The 17,398-nt window shown below is 38.0% G+C and overlaps 3 protein-coding genes across 4 annotated transcripts; 1 reads left to right on the top strand and 2 right to left on the bottom strand.

The window, feature by feature from the left end:
• Positions 1–397: 397 nt before the first annotated feature.
• On the top strand, positions 398–2,235 carry LOC112173384 (ethylene-responsive transcription factor CRF4). Its single transcript, XM_024310996.2, has one exon. The coding sequence runs from the start codon at positions 935–937 to the stop codon at positions 2,027–2,029; it is 1,095 nt and encodes a 364-aa protein (XP_024166764.1). The 5' UTR covers positions 398–934; the 3' UTR covers positions 2,030–2,235.
• Positions 2,236–12,528: 10,293 nt separating this feature from the next.
• Positions 12,529–14,917, bottom strand: LOC112182572 (plastid division protein PDV1). Of its 2 annotated transcripts, none has more exons than XM_024321081.2 (2): positions 14,460–14,917; positions 12,529–13,286 (listed from the first exon to the last, which is right to left on the bottom strand). In XM_024321081.2, the coding sequence occupies exons 1-2, from the start codon at positions 14,796–14,798 to the stop codon at positions 12,786–12,788; spliced, it is 840 nt and encodes a 279-aa protein (XP_024176849.1). In that variant the 5' UTR covers positions 14,799–14,917; the 3' UTR covers positions 12,529–12,785. The 2 variants fall into 2 exon arrangements, with proteins under 2 accessions (XP_024176849.1, XP_040368856.1); XM_040512922.1 differs by having other exon boundaries at positions 12,529–13,295; positions 14,460–14,914.
• Positions 14,918–15,690: 773 nt separating this feature from the next.
• LOC112174656 (low affinity inorganic phosphate transporter 4) lies at positions 15,691–17,398 on the bottom strand. The gene has a single exon (XM_024312458.2). The coding sequence runs from the start codon at positions 17,396–17,398 to the stop codon at positions 15,827–15,829; it is 1,572 nt and encodes a 523-aa protein (XP_024168226.1). The 3' UTR covers positions 15,691–15,826.

Here is a 17,398-nt window from a genome sequence, read left to right on the forward strand (position 1 = left end):
AATAATCTAGGTTGTCAAATTTGAACTAAAAAGGATCGAAGTCATTATTATACCAGTCACAAGTACGAATCGTCACCCTAACATATTCATGATAAAAATCGATACCTTATTAAGATATTATCAGACTGTTTGTAATCATCGAAACTAAACTGAATGTCTCTTTGAGGATGTGTCGGACGGTATCTAGTGACCGGAACTATTGACCGGCTTCTGATTTGACTTCCCCTTTGGTCATTTTTCTCCATTTTTGTCCATATTTATAAAAATATTCAAAAACAAAAAAGGTATTAAATATGAATAGAATGTAAAAGCAAATAATTAAATATGAAAGGGCCTATGTATTCGGGTCTTCTACTAATTTCGGCTGTCCGGAATCCGGATCCTATAAAATAGCGATTTTCGATCGGTGTTTTGGTCTTCAACTCTTTCCTACTAGTCTCCCCCAACACACTCTCCTCTCCTCTTTTCTCAACCTACAAACACACTCTCTCTCATTCTCTTTATATACTTGAGATTTTCAGAATCTACCAGATTTTCCGATTTCCATTCCTCCAGAATCGACACTGAATCTGTCCTTCTCTATTTTCCTTTTCTACTCTGTTCACCATACCTTTGATTCTTCCCATATAAGGCCCTCTGTGATATTTTCCTCTGTTCAAAACGCAGGGGCTTGCTCCCTCCCTCTATTAGAGTCCACTCTCCAAGAGGTATCTATCCGTGTGCGACTTTTTATGTCTTTTTGGCAGATTTTTGGAACACTCTGCTTTGGCCTTTGTTTATCTCCAAGTTCTTGAGTCTTCTTCCTCACGGTTTTACTTTGTTCTGCTTTCTTCAATCTCTTTATTCTCTCTTTCTAACCCCCCTTTTGGTTTCTCCTCCTCCTTTTTCTTTCGATGCCAAAATAGAATTCAACCAACCCCAAAAGGAAAGAAACATGGAAATGGAGTCTAGTAGTTTTCTTTGCCCCATCAAATACACCCAACACAGAAACACCACCAAGAAATTAACTAAACCGTCCCGGAAAATAGAGCCCGGCACTTCCATCGCCCCAAAAATCATTCGGATATCGATGACCGATCACGACGCCACGGACTCATCCAGCGATGAAGAAGAGACCGAGTACTACTTTGGTCGCCGGAGAGTGAAGAAATATATCAACGAAATCAGCATAGAAACCGACTTGAGAACTAATCCGGCGATCACCAACAATGGCCGGAAAAGGCCGGCCTTAGAGACACGGCCGGCTACTAGGCGGCCAGCACAGAAGAGCTCTTGTCCACCGGCCAATGGCGGCGGCAACCGGAAGTTCAGAGGCGTACGACAACGTCCTTGGGGTAAATGGGCGGCCGAGATTAGAGATCCCGGCAAACGTGTAAGACTGTGGTTGGGGACCTTCGACACAGCTGAGGAAGCCGCTATGGTGTACGATAATGCCGCCATTAAACTCCGAGGCCCTGATGCTCAAACGAACTTCTCACCACCGCAAATGGTTGGGACCGTTGCGGACAAGGTTGATGATCAGAATATTGTCAATGAAGTGGAGATTGAGCCGGAAACAACACCAAACGTGACCGTCTCGGTTTCTGGCTATGATTCCGGTGAGGAAACTCATCATCTCTCCTCCCCTACCTCCGTCCTACAGTTCCGAACTCATCCAATCGAAGAGGCCGAGCCACCGCAACTAGAGAAGACAGCACTACTCTCAAAACCAACCGAGAAAGTAAATCATGTTCGAGAGTGTGGAGTGGAACACAGTCAAATTCCAGTGGAGTTGCGGTACATGGAAGAAGACGCGTTCAGGTTCCCAACACCAGAGTCCCCCTTGTTCGAGTCACCGCTCTTCTTCGAGTCGCCCTTCTTCGACGACTCCGCCGCCGTGGCCGGACCGCTCCTGTTTGATGACTTCTGCGACTTGTACGCGTTCGCCGACTCGTCCTTTTCTGCTCAGGCGACGTCGTCGATGATGACGTGTCAAGGAGATGACTGTTTTCAAGACATTTTTGGTTCAGACCCTCTAGTGGTCCTCTGAAGAGTACTGAGACTGTTTGAGAGAGGTGGCAGCTGGCAGTAGGCAGTGGCCGACTGACATCTCTTTTTCGCCACAGTGTTTTTGGCCGCCGGTGATTTTTCACGGCAGATTTTGTTTCAGGCCGTCGAAACCGGCTTTCCTTTTTGTTATCGCAATATTAATTAATTAAGTGTCTCCGTAAAAATTAATGGAGAATTGAGTGCCCAGTTTTGCTCCGACTGTTTAATTAGAGTGTATCTATGTATAATTATTAATTTTGAAAAAAATCTTAATGGAGATTTTCATTTAAATATTTATATATTTGTTTGAAATTTTTGCTATATACACGTCTATGTCACGCACGCATAAATCTAACGTTTAGTGATGAGAAATGAATGCTACTAATAATTTACCGTCAAACTTTGTATCTATGTTATGTGTGTACAGTAAAAAAAACTATATGTATAGTAAAAAATCTCATAGTGAACATAATTTTAAATTGCATTTTCAATTCATGAACTAAACGTGGCATTCCTTTTGCCAATTGAGTTGGCGTGATTAGCGGTCCATGGCCGGTAAGAGATCGAGTCCAACTAGGTCTGAATTCTCAGCCTCCAATATTTTCCTTTTTACTTTACACTTTTTTTTTTCCAGCAAATTTGTAATATATGTTTACACGTTCACATAAATATCCAAGACTTTGGATACTATTGAGATGTCCTATACACAGTTACACACGAGGGAGCCTCAAATGGGAACAAAATGAATGTGGGATTTTGCGGTGAATAGACCATGTTAAAGCACTTTTGAGACTTGCCATATGAACTGCAATTGACTAATAAGGGGGTTGAAATCAGAGATGGCAACATAATTTGGTGCGAAGAATCTGGCATTCAAAAATAATTGGAAACCATTGTTTGACATAATTTCCTGTTTCGCGAGGTTGACATTAATCGGCTTGATGAGAAACAAGCATATGTTTTCTACCAAATCAACTTTTTTGAATTGTAATTTATGGCAAGTTTGTTAATTTAGAATGGATACCAAGCTGGTTTATGTGAATCGCGCTCTTTGCTTGTTCGCTTGTAATATTAGTGTATTAGAATCGAACCATGTTTACAACACAGCCAAATTGTAAGAATCAAAATTTAGAACCATTTGATTGTTATTTATGATATAGTTAAGAGTGTTGTATTGATTTAGTGATTTCTTTAAAATAATTTCTTTTATATCAAAATAATTCTCACGCATTTTTATCAAATGATTTTTGAAAATAGTTTAGAGGCCGCCTCCATTATTCCTTATCTAGGTTTGTATAGCATGCATGTGCCTATTTATCATTAGCATCAAATCAATCAGAAAATTATATAGTACTACAGGTCTTCAACTACTCAAGTGCTTGACTTGAACTGTGGGCAAGTAACACCCCATCTTTGAGGGTCATGTGTTTTCGTACTTAATTTTCGTCATGTGTATAAGAATTTCACGGCAGCCATGTTTTCCATCATTTTCCAAGTTTGTAAGATTTAATTATTAAATTTTGATAGATTGGTGATGAATAATTAACTAATTAAGGGGCCCTTAGAAAGATATAAATGTTTCTCATTGGATTGTGTTTAATTAAGAGAGCATACCCTCCCTGCCTGCATTGCTTGCGTATTACTCAAAGAAAAATAGGAGCGCCCAATGATTATGTCTCAAATAAACCAGTTGATATCATATTTCCGCCCATCTTTATTAAAATTGAGAACAGTAAAGAAGTACTAATTTAATTTATCACCATAATTATTTCCTACACTTGATTGGACAATTTTTAAGTTCAATCCTTGGGTGAATGAGCATATTCACAATTTATTGGGATTAACGAATAATAACTTTATAATTTTTTAATCAAACCATTCATGTTATATAACGTAATACAAATATTAGCTATGTAAAAAATCAATCAAATTGATGACTTTCTAATTATTCATTTATATGAAATACATGATCGGTTCAGCATAATAGTAGTAAGTGTTGTTAGAACCATCAATTAGTTTGATTTAATTAGATAATTAAATGATTTCTAATTCGATTGATTTATTACATATATGATCTTTAAAGGCTAATTTAAGATATGGACCGTTGAATTATAAAATTATTAAGTAAAAATACGTTAGTTGAAAATTGAGTGAATACGCTGGTTCATCTTAATAATGAAACTAAGAATTATTCAGTTAATTATAATACTTTTGGTTCGTACGCCGTAAAAGCTAGCTAATGCATGCAGCTGATATAATTTGTACCAGTGCTAGATTTATCTTTCCACATGAATGGGACGTGAAAATCGATTTTGCTTTCGATTTAGAGGTTAAGATAGATAAGTTTGATATGGGTTTGAGTTTGAGTTTGACCACTAGTATTATTGATTTTATTCTAAGGGCTCCATATTTGTAATACGATCGAGCACTATAAAGGGAGGGAGAGGCTGGGGGGGTCCTTTTTTTGCTGCTTGCCGGTTGGTAAAAAATGATCAGTTGGGGTCCTTTTCTATAAATTATCGGGTGACCCAGAAATTGCTAAAAGGCACCTGCATCATGCTCTTCTTTTCACACAGTGGGGACTAATAGAGACTGTTTAAGAGTCCGGCGTCGACTATGGAGAACTGGTGTATATATTGCTGGAACACAATGGGGACTTCTGCACATTACATGCACTATGTGCTTTGCAGTGAGTCAGTGACAATGAGAATACCACGCAAAAGTTAAACAAGTTACTGGCTTCTCTGAAAATTGGCGTTCAAGAGCCTTTTCCTAATGGGCTTTCAAGTTTCAACGGTCAAAACTCTAGCTGTCAAAAGTGATACACCCCAGGCTAGCTAACTCATAAACTGTAAAACGGATCGTTAATTATCGTCATTGATCTGGAACAGACCTTTACCAGCTGGCTAAAAATGTCGAAAAGAAAACGAGGGATGTGTGTCAATATTTATCAAATTAATGTAGTTTTTAGGGTGATTTTTGTTCCGTTTAAGCTCGTCACTTTTGTTTTAGTTTATTTACTAATAGTCTTTAAAGTAATATTGTATTTTTGCCGATTGATTTGATAAAATAAGTAAATAAATAAATAAAACGAAAAGATGAGATGTATATCAACATATCATATTTACGCTTTGAGAGTTCATTACAAGTAGAGATAAAACTTATAAATATTTATATCACATGAGAAATTTTCTCTATAATGACACATGGTAAATGTTTTTCTTGATAGATACCTATATCCATATAAAACATATTTACTATATACTAAAGCTCCTACACTGTTTATAAGTACTTATCATCACTGTTTATCATAAATCACAGTTTTGCCCCCACTTTTGACTGAAATTACAATTCCAACATTTTTTTTTTAACAATTATGCCATACCCTTTTATTTTTTTATTTTTAAAAGGAAAAGCATTCTGTTGTATCTCATTTGTTGCTAATCTATTATCAATAACAAGACAAATCATATTCTAAATAGCGCTGATGTTTTTTAGATTGCGAGTATTCATCTATTATATCTAAAACTTGGAAAAAAAAAAACAAACCCGCAGCATCGTGGATGTCCATCTGCTAGAAATAATTAAGAACTCTAGGCTTACTAGAGTTGTAGTTGTAGGTGACTATACGGGCTATGTTTTTATAGTATGTGATTCGTGGAAAGGTGATTGATGCAGAAGATGAATCTTCTCCATTGATAGAAATTGATATACTGCCGACGATAGGACTGATTTTCTGGCAAGTTTGTGGATTAGGTATTTATTATACATCTTCCTTCAATTACCACAAAGATTTATTGAAGCTAATAATACATGCATGCATTGTGAAAAGTACAACATACACTTCGACGGTGTGTTAAATTGTCGACGGCTTTTATTCGCCGTTCCACTACACACCCAAATCTCCCCACCTATAATAATCACTTATTACAAAAAGTGATGAGAAACAACTTCATAGAGTAAGATGGGATACGCTAATTACATTATGATCAGCTATTAAAACAGTAATTACATGTTATAAAAAGGATGTCTATCCGTCATCAAATGGTGTAGGGGAGACTTAAGATGAACATCGATGGTGCTTGGTACTCCATAAAGCAGTATAGATGGTGTTAGAGTTGTGCTGCGGAATAAAATACGGGGACATTGCGGTGGTTAATAATTTTTTTTTTTTAACGTCTTCTCATCTATGAGCAAGGACTGAAAAATTTGAAAAATCGATAATATTCTCAAAATTTCCACTATATTTCCTTTTTTTAGGGTTTCGATATATCTTTGACTTACCAAGAGAATATCGGGAGAAATTTTTGAAATTTCGCGATATTTCTGGAAATATTCGAAATTTTCCCGATATTTAAGGAAATATTCTAAATTTTTGTGAAATTCTTGATATTCTCCCGAAATTCCGAGATTATCGTCACATCTCATTATATGTTGCTCGTGAAAACTAGTCCTTGTTCTTATCCAATCCGACTAAACTGAATAACATCTAAAAATTTGTAGGGTCATGACGTCATGTATCGCTCTTTGAGTCTTTTCCCTCCAAATTCTTCTAATTATCTAATTTGCTAACTAGAAAACATTCGGCTCTATTAAAAAAAATCTCTTCTATGTATTTCTAAGGACCACTTTCTCCTTTAAAAAAAAAAGGGACCATTTTCTACTTCTTGTTCTGTTTATTTGAAGACCGATGTTTTTTTTAACATATATATATTTAATTGTAAAATATTATTATAATTAATAATTAAATCTCCTATTTAAATCATTTTTGAGATTTCTCATGTAGAAAGAGTCATGTCATTGTATCTTGTTATACTCCAAATTAGTACAATAATTATACAATTAAGTTTATCAAACATTTTTTTTTTGAAATACTATAAGTAACTGATCATGAAAACATTTCATGAAAATTCATTAATGATTTTCATGTTACTTTCTAAATTTCCATCATTTTTTTTCAAAAATTTATTTAGATCGAAATTTCCTCGATATTTCTATCGAAATTTCTATTTTTTGGACTATCGATATTTTCTCAATATTCGATATTTTAGTCATTGTCTATGAGATAATTGAAGATTTTGATAATCTCACATGGGAATTAATTGCATCGATGATTGTATATGTAGCTGGCAGCTCCATGCGAAAATGAGAATAGTTTGACTCATGTTCACATTCATGTCATAAACACATTATGTTAAGCGATTGAAATATTGTTGTGCACTAATTAATTTCTCATGTTAATTATAAATGTGTATTCACGCGATGATAGACTCTTAAGATATTATTAATTTAGTTAACCCAATGTGTCTATGCAAACCATGCAAGGTAATTTGTATAATGTCACTGTTCGGTGGTAGTTGACATGAATGCATGGTTACATTAAAAGATTGCATTCTCAAGAATCAATCATCACAGAATGATTGCAAGTTAATTAAACTAGGGTTTAGAAAATTAAACAACGTTATCTCTGTGCTTAAGAGTGTTATTTCGCTCCGCAAGCTTCTGTATCTGTTTCATGATGTTTTCTCTTTCACGTGAGAACCTGTTAAATCCAGTTTCTTAAATCACTTTAATTTTACTTCTGCAAATGTATGTAGTTTTTGTGTCTGAAGCAAGTTGGTGATGGTCATAATCCTTAGCAGCTTCACTGCTGACAACTTTTACCAAAAACTTAAACACAATCTGACACTTGTTGGTAACCAATTCAATTTGTTGCAACAACTTTTCTTTTAACTACCATGTTAGTTCATAGTTGATCAATTAATAGAATTGATCTAGGCTGGTTGCCAACGCATTATTATCTCTCTCTCTTTTGCTTGTATCGCTACATGTAAATGGAATGGACTCATCATTATTTCAACTTTGTTTGTTCCTCTTCCCCAGGACATGTAACTTGGGTTTGTAAATACATATAGACACATGCAATTATTCTGTTACCTATAGCTAGTACTCTGTTCAGTGAATCGTATTACGTATTTCTATGGGGTTGTTCACTCTGGTATGTCCATAAATGATAAGTGTGTAATTTAACAGTTTAACCACTGTTTGAAGAGGGACAATTTAGTGCACCGACATAAATGGATGATTAAATTATATTAAATATACTCTTAGGTTATTAATAAAAATATTAATTATAAATATTGAGATCATTTTATAAGTGTTTAATTATTTGCACCATCCGTGTATAAAATAATTTCTATTATTTGACTAAAGACTCCTCTCATAATCCACTTTTCGCTAGCTGGCTATGTCTAGTTGTCTAATTAGATAGAAGTATATAAACTAGCAGATAAGTTTGCAACTTGCAAGTTTAGGGCATCATTATCATCGTGGTTTATATCACACACACACATATATATATATATATATATCTTTGGGTTTTTGATTTTCAAAATGGCTTTCATTTTTTTTTTTTATAATTTTTTTTTTATAGGGTTAAGACTTAAGAGCTTGAATTCAAGGTTCAACAGTACGCATTGATGAGCTTAACAAGTTTCTTTCAAGTTCAAGTTCATGGCAACGAAACATCACATCTTCATCCATATATATTAAGCGTGTTGATGATTGATTTTTGGGAAAGACCAATTAAGTTCTCATCCATATATACATGTGATGGTTTACTTAATTATCCAGAAAAAGGATGCTAATATTTGAAAGTTAACGTGATTTATATATATAGTGTAGTTAGTTTATCTAAGAAGCTTGACAAAACCAATTCAAATTCCAGCTCGCGGCCGCTTTTTTTGTTATTCAAACCCCATAAAACAAAGGAATTAATGAAACAAAACTGAAAATCCAAACACAAGAGGAGGAGGGATCGAAAAACATAGCTAAGCAAGTTTTGTAAAATCAACATCATAATTTACAGTCAGTCAAGTCAACCTTAATTTACTCTAATAGAGAAGCCAACTGTGGCCAGTTTGAAATATTATCATCTTCTGTCACGCATCGGCTATTTTAAACAGGCAACGTTCATGTACTTGGTCTTGTAAAAGCTGAAAATTAATTTAACGATTTTCGGCAGATGCACGGAGTACCACTATTTAAGTACTTAAGAAAAATCCAGTAATCGTACACAGAATATATATAACTACAAGAGTTTCTTGAATTTTATGTTTGTTTTGTTCTATTCTGGGGACACTGTTCAATGTGGAAATATTTATATATACTACATAGTTGCAACGTGCATGACCTGAGGGCACACACTTCCTTGCGGCCCTTGCCTTCAAATTGACCTAAATGTCATCCATCACTCTCCAACGGCGTGATACACTACCTCACCTCCCTAGTATTCAAGTAATTCAACAAACACAAATGTTTCTTCCCTTTATCAATTATAATTGTATAATTGAAGAAAATGCAAGCCAAGCCATGGACAATCCTCCATGCTTGATGAGGTTAGTATTTTCGTCTCTTATACATGTTTCATACAATTTAACAAACCTTAAAACTGAAAGTAGATTAATAATAGAATTAGTTTGTAATACGATATACGGATACACACATACACACACGATGTCAAAGACAATGTGTAACGTTGATCAATTGAAAATGTATTCCATACACTATCGACTACGTACTGTGGCTATGGTATATCTACTTAACAGAAGATATATAAGGGTACGAATACGGATACAGATCATATATATATATATGACTAGTACGAGACCAGATACAGTTTTGGTCCATAGGCACTCCTCTAATATATGTCTATGAATGCTTACTTAGCAGATTAAGCAAGCACTAAACTACTGAACTGAGTTAAGTTGGAGCTAAGTGATGTATCAGATCGATAAAAGTTGGAGCTAAGTGATGTATCAGATCGATAAAAGTCGCAGCCTTTAGAAGGAGGCTCAATGCTAAGATTGTGCGTATATTTAATGTCAGAAACAAGTTGCCATTTTGCCATGCATGGATGATGTGGTGCCTACTTTGCTAGCTGACCGAGAGTATATGCAAGTGGGTTTTTGCTCACGTACTGTTTCTTATTCCAAGTGTTGTAACAAGTAAACAACAAATTCAAATTAATGAACGGTGACAACACCTAGCTCTCTCTGATGTGCCCCCTTTGTAAGATTGCGCATTGGTTTCCCTTTCTCATTTGCTTTCCTTCTTGCCTTTTTTTTGGTTTGAGGGACCACTGTGGAATATGTACGTTGAAGTTTCAAAACAAAGTTAAAACCCATCAAGGGTTGGAGGGTTTCGTTTTCCAAAATTATTCATGAGACGTTTATATATTTTGTTTTTTAACGTAGTTAGATCTGATTAGACGGTTAGACGAACTTACAAATATGATGGTACGGTCGAACGGACTAGACTAAAGAAGACTTTCTATAGTCCCGTCGAGTCCACCAAATCATGCTTAATAAAAGCCAATTATGACTTTTATCCGATCAAAGGTTGACTAAGGATATCACGGTCGGTCGGACTTCTGCTCACCGCCCCGCCCCCCACGTTCTCGATGTACGGCGAGCCATGTCCACTAAAATTTTCTCCACCCTAAAAACTCAAGTGGGCCAGGCCGGCCCAAGAAGACAAATGGGGCGGGGGCAACACGTGAAAATATGTATGGGGGCCGCTGCAGCCAATTGCCCCTATCGACTCTGGGTGCTGCTCGCGTGGCGCTCCTGTGAAGAGTCAGCACTGCTTATAAGTAGACACGTGTAAGTGGGTCCCACCAAATATAGGATCCAACTTTCCTCCATTTCTATTTCACCTACCGACAGCGACGCTTATGAACGTCATGGGAGTGAATGTGTGACTGAGATTCCTTAATTTAATTTTGTTCATGGAAATTCTTTTCCTCTATATAATTATATATATATACTTGGTATATTGATTTGGGGCATGGTCCATGTATGGTCCTTTTGATTGAGAAGATTTGATTTGGACAGTGTGTGTACTCATGAAGCTTGGAACCAAAGCAATGTCCAGCTTCTTCCCTTTATGTTTGTGTATTTAATGTAACATCTAAATCTCGTGTAATCAATGTATCATATATTAGTGTTACAATGTTAATATATTAAAATTTCAATAGATTATAATCATCTAAGTATATGAACGTAACAAATTGTTAGCAGTTTCAAAAGTTGTGCTACGATTTGTTTTTAAGGTTTTCTTGAGAACCACATTCTTCAATATCTAGCATTGAAGAGATGGTTAAGAGTCATGCTTCCAAACTCGCGTTGAGTGACTCTACGGTTGTGGATCTTAAGATTTTCGGAGAAGCATGAATATTCAATGTCTAGCACTGGAGAGATAGTTAAAGAGTCTTGCTTCCAATCCCACGTTGAGTGACTCTATAATTGTGGATCTTACAACTTTAGAGGAGTTTATTGTTACTGATAATTGTGTGTACATTTTTCGTCGTTTCCTCTCTTTAAATGTTTAAGATTGAGGTTTTCAAATAATGTTAGGAAAGATCTAAGCTTCCCTTGGCCGTGTTCAAATCCTTGAAGTTGATTCCCAACAATCTAAATCTTTAGTTTCAACACCTTCATCATTTGCAAAACCGACTATTTTACTTAACATTCTACATCACTAAAATTAACCCACGATTCAGACATTCATTTACACTTAAACTTTCACAAATTCAACTCATTATTTTTCCAGTTGACCTAGTACCTATTGCCTCGTTTGGTTGACATTCTCCACGAACGACACAAAATCTTGGTGGTCAATTTTGAGATCACAAAAGGATCGACAAAGGAAGAAAAGTTGGACAAAATGGAAGTAATGTTTTTCACCTTGTCCTTGAAAGGGAAATTTCTTTTCTCTTTGCGCTTCCTAATTAAGTAGGCCCCTTAGTCATGCATCCAATAGCAAGTCAAAGAAAGTGTTTATACACGCAGCTGCAAATTATGAGGCTAATTATGTGTTCAAACCCTTTAAACCTTTTCATTCTTCTGCGACCAAAAACCAAATTAAAGTCACAATCCCACCTCATAAAGCCTAAAGATTACATAGCTTTTCGACATTCCTTTTGCAATTAGGTATTATCCTCCCATTATATGCAACAACTCCCATTTTTTACTTCTAATTAGTCTTGACATTAGTGGCTAAAGTTGGCTAAACAAACTTGTACTGAAATATATACATTATTTGTGTTCAAATTGGGCTGACCGAGATGAGATTCAAGCCTTTATTCCGTGCCTGTTCCTCACATGTCAGGGGCTCCAAAGTCTCAGAGGGCAGACCCTACTTAGTCACTATATTCTATGGAAGTTTTGACAATCTTGTGCCCTCCACCGTCATCTCTGCTAGAAATTGGGAATTGGGTTATAGAGTTACGAGCCTTCTCTGACTTGCATCCATAATCTGCAGTGCCATTTCCTGAGATTAGGGTATTTATGGAGCTTCCACTAGTCTGGTACATTTCAGAACACAGACTAGCAGGTTTCAGTAGCTAAGGTACATGTGCTGTACAAATGGGGTTGGAGTTTTAGTGGGTAGCTCCGTTTGTTACATTCCCAGCCTTAGGAACGAGAGAAAGGGAGCAAGAAACAGAAACACGTCAACATTAACAGTGAATATCAGAACTTGTAATATGCACAACCGATTTCAGATGACTACAGAAAAGAGGGGGGCAACCTCGAATATCTTGTGAGACAGTTCGTGTCAACTAAAATTTGAATAAGAACAGCCTACTAGATTACACATTACCACACCTCTCGACTAATTCTTCAAACCCAATGGAACTATGAAATAAGACCACCCATCATTCAACTCCCTGCTACAAAAATTTTCGGATGTCTGCCTTAACCCCTGGCTAATAGCACATCCAAGTTGCTGAGACGACCAGTAGATGAAGCCCCCTCCATCCGGGAAGTTTTTCTAGCACTCCTGTTCACGTAGATTTTATCTTCCAGCATCTGCGGATGCTCCTTAACTGCCACCTGCTGCATATGCACCAATGCGATCATGCTGACTGCCACCAAAGCAGCATTTCCCAGTAGTCCACCCATGTTATCCAACTTAAGAGTCTTCTTGGCAAAATTTACACTTGAAACAAGAACTTTCATTATAATATTAGACTTCCCTTCAGAGTTTGCCAAGTTGTCACCAGGAGTGACTGGAGGACCATAGAGATTTTCGGGAGAAACAAAGCCATTTGCATCACAGACATCTCCAACAAAGGCGAGGGCTTCTTCAATAACCTTGTATTTCTTACCATGGTGTTCAGATAATCTTAGTGCTAGAACAATGCGGCTTTGCTCCAAGCGTGCAATTGCAGCATCTCTCTCAGCCCGCTGCTGAACCTGCACAGTCTTTAAGAGAAAACAAATTGACATAAATAGCTGAGCTTGGAATGTCTTAAAATACCAGGATTAGAATACACAGAGAGAGTTTCAAACCCATACAACAATAACAGAACAGAGGACTTCCCCCCCCCCCCCCCCCCCCTCCCCCTTTAAAAGCAATACTACTGCACCTATATGCAAAGTCACAGTACAACATTCAGTCATGATTTCCAAAAGCAGACCTGATCAACTAATCCGAACTCAGTTAACCAGAACCAAGCCACCTGGCCATTCCAGTTCAACTCGAAATCACCCCCAAAAGAATCATTCAAGACTAACTAAACAGCCCAATTCATTAACAATCTATGTAAAAGTAAAGGTTGAACAGTTGAAACACATCCCTATTGACACAAATAAAGCTATTTGCACTGAACCATAGATCATAAGCTTTCATCTCTGCAAAAGTATAACAATACAAAGTTCAACAACTATATTTTTTCTTCATGTTTAGCTGTTCATCCTCTTCCTGACCTATGACAGGTCTGCCCCCGAAACAAAGCTTATACTAATGGACATACAAATCTTTAGCTTTCATTATACCTCCAGAACCTAAGCTCCATGATTCCCCAATTCTTTCCTAAAAGTTGCTGTTCTTAATGAATCCAGCTCAAGTGAATTTCACGCGCTTACCTCACCTAAACAAGTATAGATAATTCCAAAAGCAATAAACTAATTAGCAAGTCAAGGTTACCCCACGGTCAGTAATCCTCACAACCATTTGTTTCTCATCCCTCACCACTTTTTCCCCCATGGAAATCACACACAATCCTAATTCCTAACCGTCTAACCTACTCTCTTCATGTTAAGAACTCTCATTTTCCTCTGCTCGAAACACCATTCTTCGGCATTTTAAAATTCACATAGCAAATCATATCTAAAAGCAACCCAAGCAGAACAGACTCGAAAACTCAAAATCATATAACCATCTAACACAGCATTGCAGAAATTTAACCAGCATAAAACCATATGTTAACTCGGTTCAATTTTCTTACTGAGAAACTAAACCAACAAACACCATCAATCTTTAAACAATTTCCAAATCCGGATAAGCCTTTAATTACAATCAAACATTTAAATCTTCAAATTCGAACACCAAAACGAAACCCTAGCAAAGCCATAAAACTCACTCACATGGAAAAACTCGAGCTGGTCCTCCAGGTTCTCGAGCGCGGTCCTTATAGCATTGAGGCTCTTCGCCTCCCTTAACTCATCGTCCTGCTCGAGTCGGAAGTCCTTCACGAACACGAACCCGGCCCCTTTCTCCTCCGCCGCCGCGACGGCGTCGTTTCCACCGTAGACGTGGTGGAGGCCGCTCTTCTTCTTCTTCTCCGACGAGTTGCGCAGCGCCTTGACGGAGTTGAGGAAGTGAGCGCGGGAAATGGAGTGGATGGCGTCGCTGAGCTTATCGTGGAGGTCCCAAATCCTCTCCAGCACGGCCTCGATTTCCTCGATTTCCATGTCCCATTTCATGGAGGGAGGAAGTTTGGGGGAGAAGAAGATGAGGTCTGCAAATTTCTAGGGTTTCGAATTTGCAGGTGGCTTTGTTAGAGCCGGACAGGTTGATATTAATATTTCATACCTTTTCTGCAACGCTGGAAAATCATTATCATGTATTTATTTTTGGTGTATCTCATTCAAATTTCAAGTTTGGGTTTTTTTGGGCCATCATCTCATGGAGACTCTGGGCCGCTAGATAATCACGAAGAAGAAACCTCATTCACTAGTCCCAAGCTTCAAGTGGAGGAAAATAACTACTATTTCTCTTCTTCACTTCACGGATAATGCAAGTAATTCAACACTTAATATGGAATTTCAGGTCTTCATATTATGGTGCTGGTGATAAAAAAGATTATTGTATCCAAAACTCACGAACATTCCTAGCGGGGGTGTAAAAGAACATAAAAGTGGTAGTTATAAACGTAATGGATGAATAAGGCTTGAATTCTAACCACAATAGTCGCCATTTTTTTTTTTTGAGTTGTAAGTACTATTAACCGGAAGTTACTTACTAAACCTATAAGAAATTAGGGTTGGGGTTTTTGCAGTTTTCGGTAAGCAAAATATTGTCTTGGTCTCAAGTTTCTAATCATAAAGCAAATGAGTTACTTCTTAGTGTGGTGATATCAGACTATCTCACTGTCAGTCTTCATTTTATTGATGAGAGGTTCGTCTTATATAGAAAATCAAATGTTGCATAAAAGGATAAAAATAAAATAAACTCTACAATTACTGGAAACTAAGTATATAGAATAAGATTCAATCTTCATTTTGTAGCAAACATACACACACATCTTCACTGTAAAAAAAAAAAAAAAAAAAAAAAACATTGTTGAAAGAAAAGATACATTGTGATGCCTTCCACTTCATCTTAAACTAGCACTTCAAACTGGTTCACAACCTTATGGCTCTTATTGCTACTACTGTAAATATAACACCTTTCCAGCAAATAAGATATTGCTCATTTATTTGACTAACTAATCAAAAAGAAAATCTTTTAGCTACTTAGACACCGGTGCATCCATATGTATTCCATTTTCGCCGCCGTTGTCACCATCTTCGCCGGAGATCTCCTCCAAGGACCGCCCTTTGGTCTCGGTGACCATGAACGTGAAACAAAACCCTAACATGTTGGTAAACGCCAAAATCATCATAGCCTTTTTAATCGACTTGGCTTTTCCATCCAAAGTTATGTCTTGTATACCAAATGCACCGATCATCGCCCCAGCCTTCCCGGACGCTGCACTTATCGCATGGCACGTGGACCTCACCCTCGTCGGAAACAGCTCGGCTGGAAGCACGAAAGTTGTGCTGTTCGGACCAAAGTTGGCGAAAAAAAATGTCAGACCATACAGAGTTGCGAATATTGCTGGGTGATCTTTTAGCCACGCGTATTTGAACCCAATGATAAGCATGAACACAGACATCATGAAGAACCCGACGAGTTGGATCCTGAATCGTCCGAGCTTTTCGATGAAAGCCACTGTGAACCAGTAACCAGGGAATGTCCCTAGTAACGCAACCACAAACATGGCCCTAGAGGTTTGGAAGACTTCCATAAGAGCGTTGACCTTTTTAGGTGGGTCAGTCAAACCCATCGCAGGGAAAATGTCCTTTTGAGTCAAGTTTTGGCTGTAAAACGCAATGTCCAATAAGAACCAAGTCGTCATCGTTCCAATGAGATGTTTCCCGTGCCGCCTGAAGAACTCTCCGGAGAGCAAAGTGTACTCGTTTGCCGCTTTGAACTGCGCCACCTTGTCCTGCTCGGCTGTGATTTCGATCTCCAAAACATTGCCCATATCGCTCGCGGCTTGCTTGGCGTTTCCTTCGATCAAGGCCGTGTAGCGCGCCGTTTCGGGCATTTTCATGCGCCAGTAGAACGTGACAATGGCTGGCAGAGCCCCGATCATAAGGACAATCCTCCACAAGAAGTCCGCCTCCGGTTGAGTGGATAACACGTCAGAATAGTCTTTAGGGTTTGCATCGAATGCTGGTGCTGGGTAACGACTAAGGAAGATTGCCGAGAGTGTCATGGAAACCAAACCGGCAAAGATAATCCCCACGCCTTGCATCGCGAACACCGCCGCTATGAAAGCGCCGCGTGTTGATTTGTTGGCATATTCCGACATGATTGTGGCGGAGAGGGGATAATCTCCGCCAATGCCGAATCCAAGCCAAAACCTAAAGAAACAAAGGGTTGTCATTACGGCGCTTGGTGTGGACCCGAAGGAGAGGCCGGAGCAAATGGCGCAGAAGACCATCATGATGAGGGTGATGCCGTACACTCTCTTGCGGCCAAGCTTGTCCCCAAGGTAGCCGAAGAATAGTTGGCCCGATAGGGTTCCGACTAGGGCAACTCCGGTCACCAAGTTGTTGATGTTTTGGGGAAGCTTTCCGGGGGCTCCTGTTTTGGGGTCGTAGTAGTAAAGCCGGCCTAGGAGCTTAGAAACGGTGGAGATGCAGAAGAGGTCATAGGCGTCGGTAAAGAAGCCCATTCCGGCTATGACAATGGCTGTCATGTGGTACCATTGCGTTCGAGCATTGTCCAGAGCATCCAGTACGGCTATGGCCAT

The sequence above is a fragment of the Rosa chinensis genome, chromosome 1 (genome assembly GCF_002994745.2).
Source record: "Rosa chinensis cultivar Old Blush chromosome 1, RchiOBHm-V2, whole genome shotgun sequence".
NCBI lineage: Eukaryota > Viridiplantae > Streptophyta > Magnoliopsida > Rosales > Rosaceae > Rosa > Rosa chinensis.

Coding starts and splice junctions, on each gene's coding strand:
- LOC112173384 (XM_024310996.2), top strand. CDS start 935: ATGGAAATGGAGTCTAGTAGTTTTCTTTGCCCCATCAAATACACCCAA.
- LOC112182572 (XM_040512922.1), bottom strand. CDS start 14,798: ATGAAATGGGACATGGAAATCGAGGAAATCGAGGCCGTGCTGGAGAGG. Junction 13,296..14,459: donor ACCAGCTCGAGTTTTTCCAT/GTGAGTGAGTTT, acceptor TTTCTCTTAAAG/ACTGTGCAGGTTCAGCAGCG.
- LOC112174656 (XM_024312458.2), bottom strand. CDS start 17,398: ATGGCCATAGCCGTACTGGATGCTCTGGACAATGCTCGAACGCAATGG.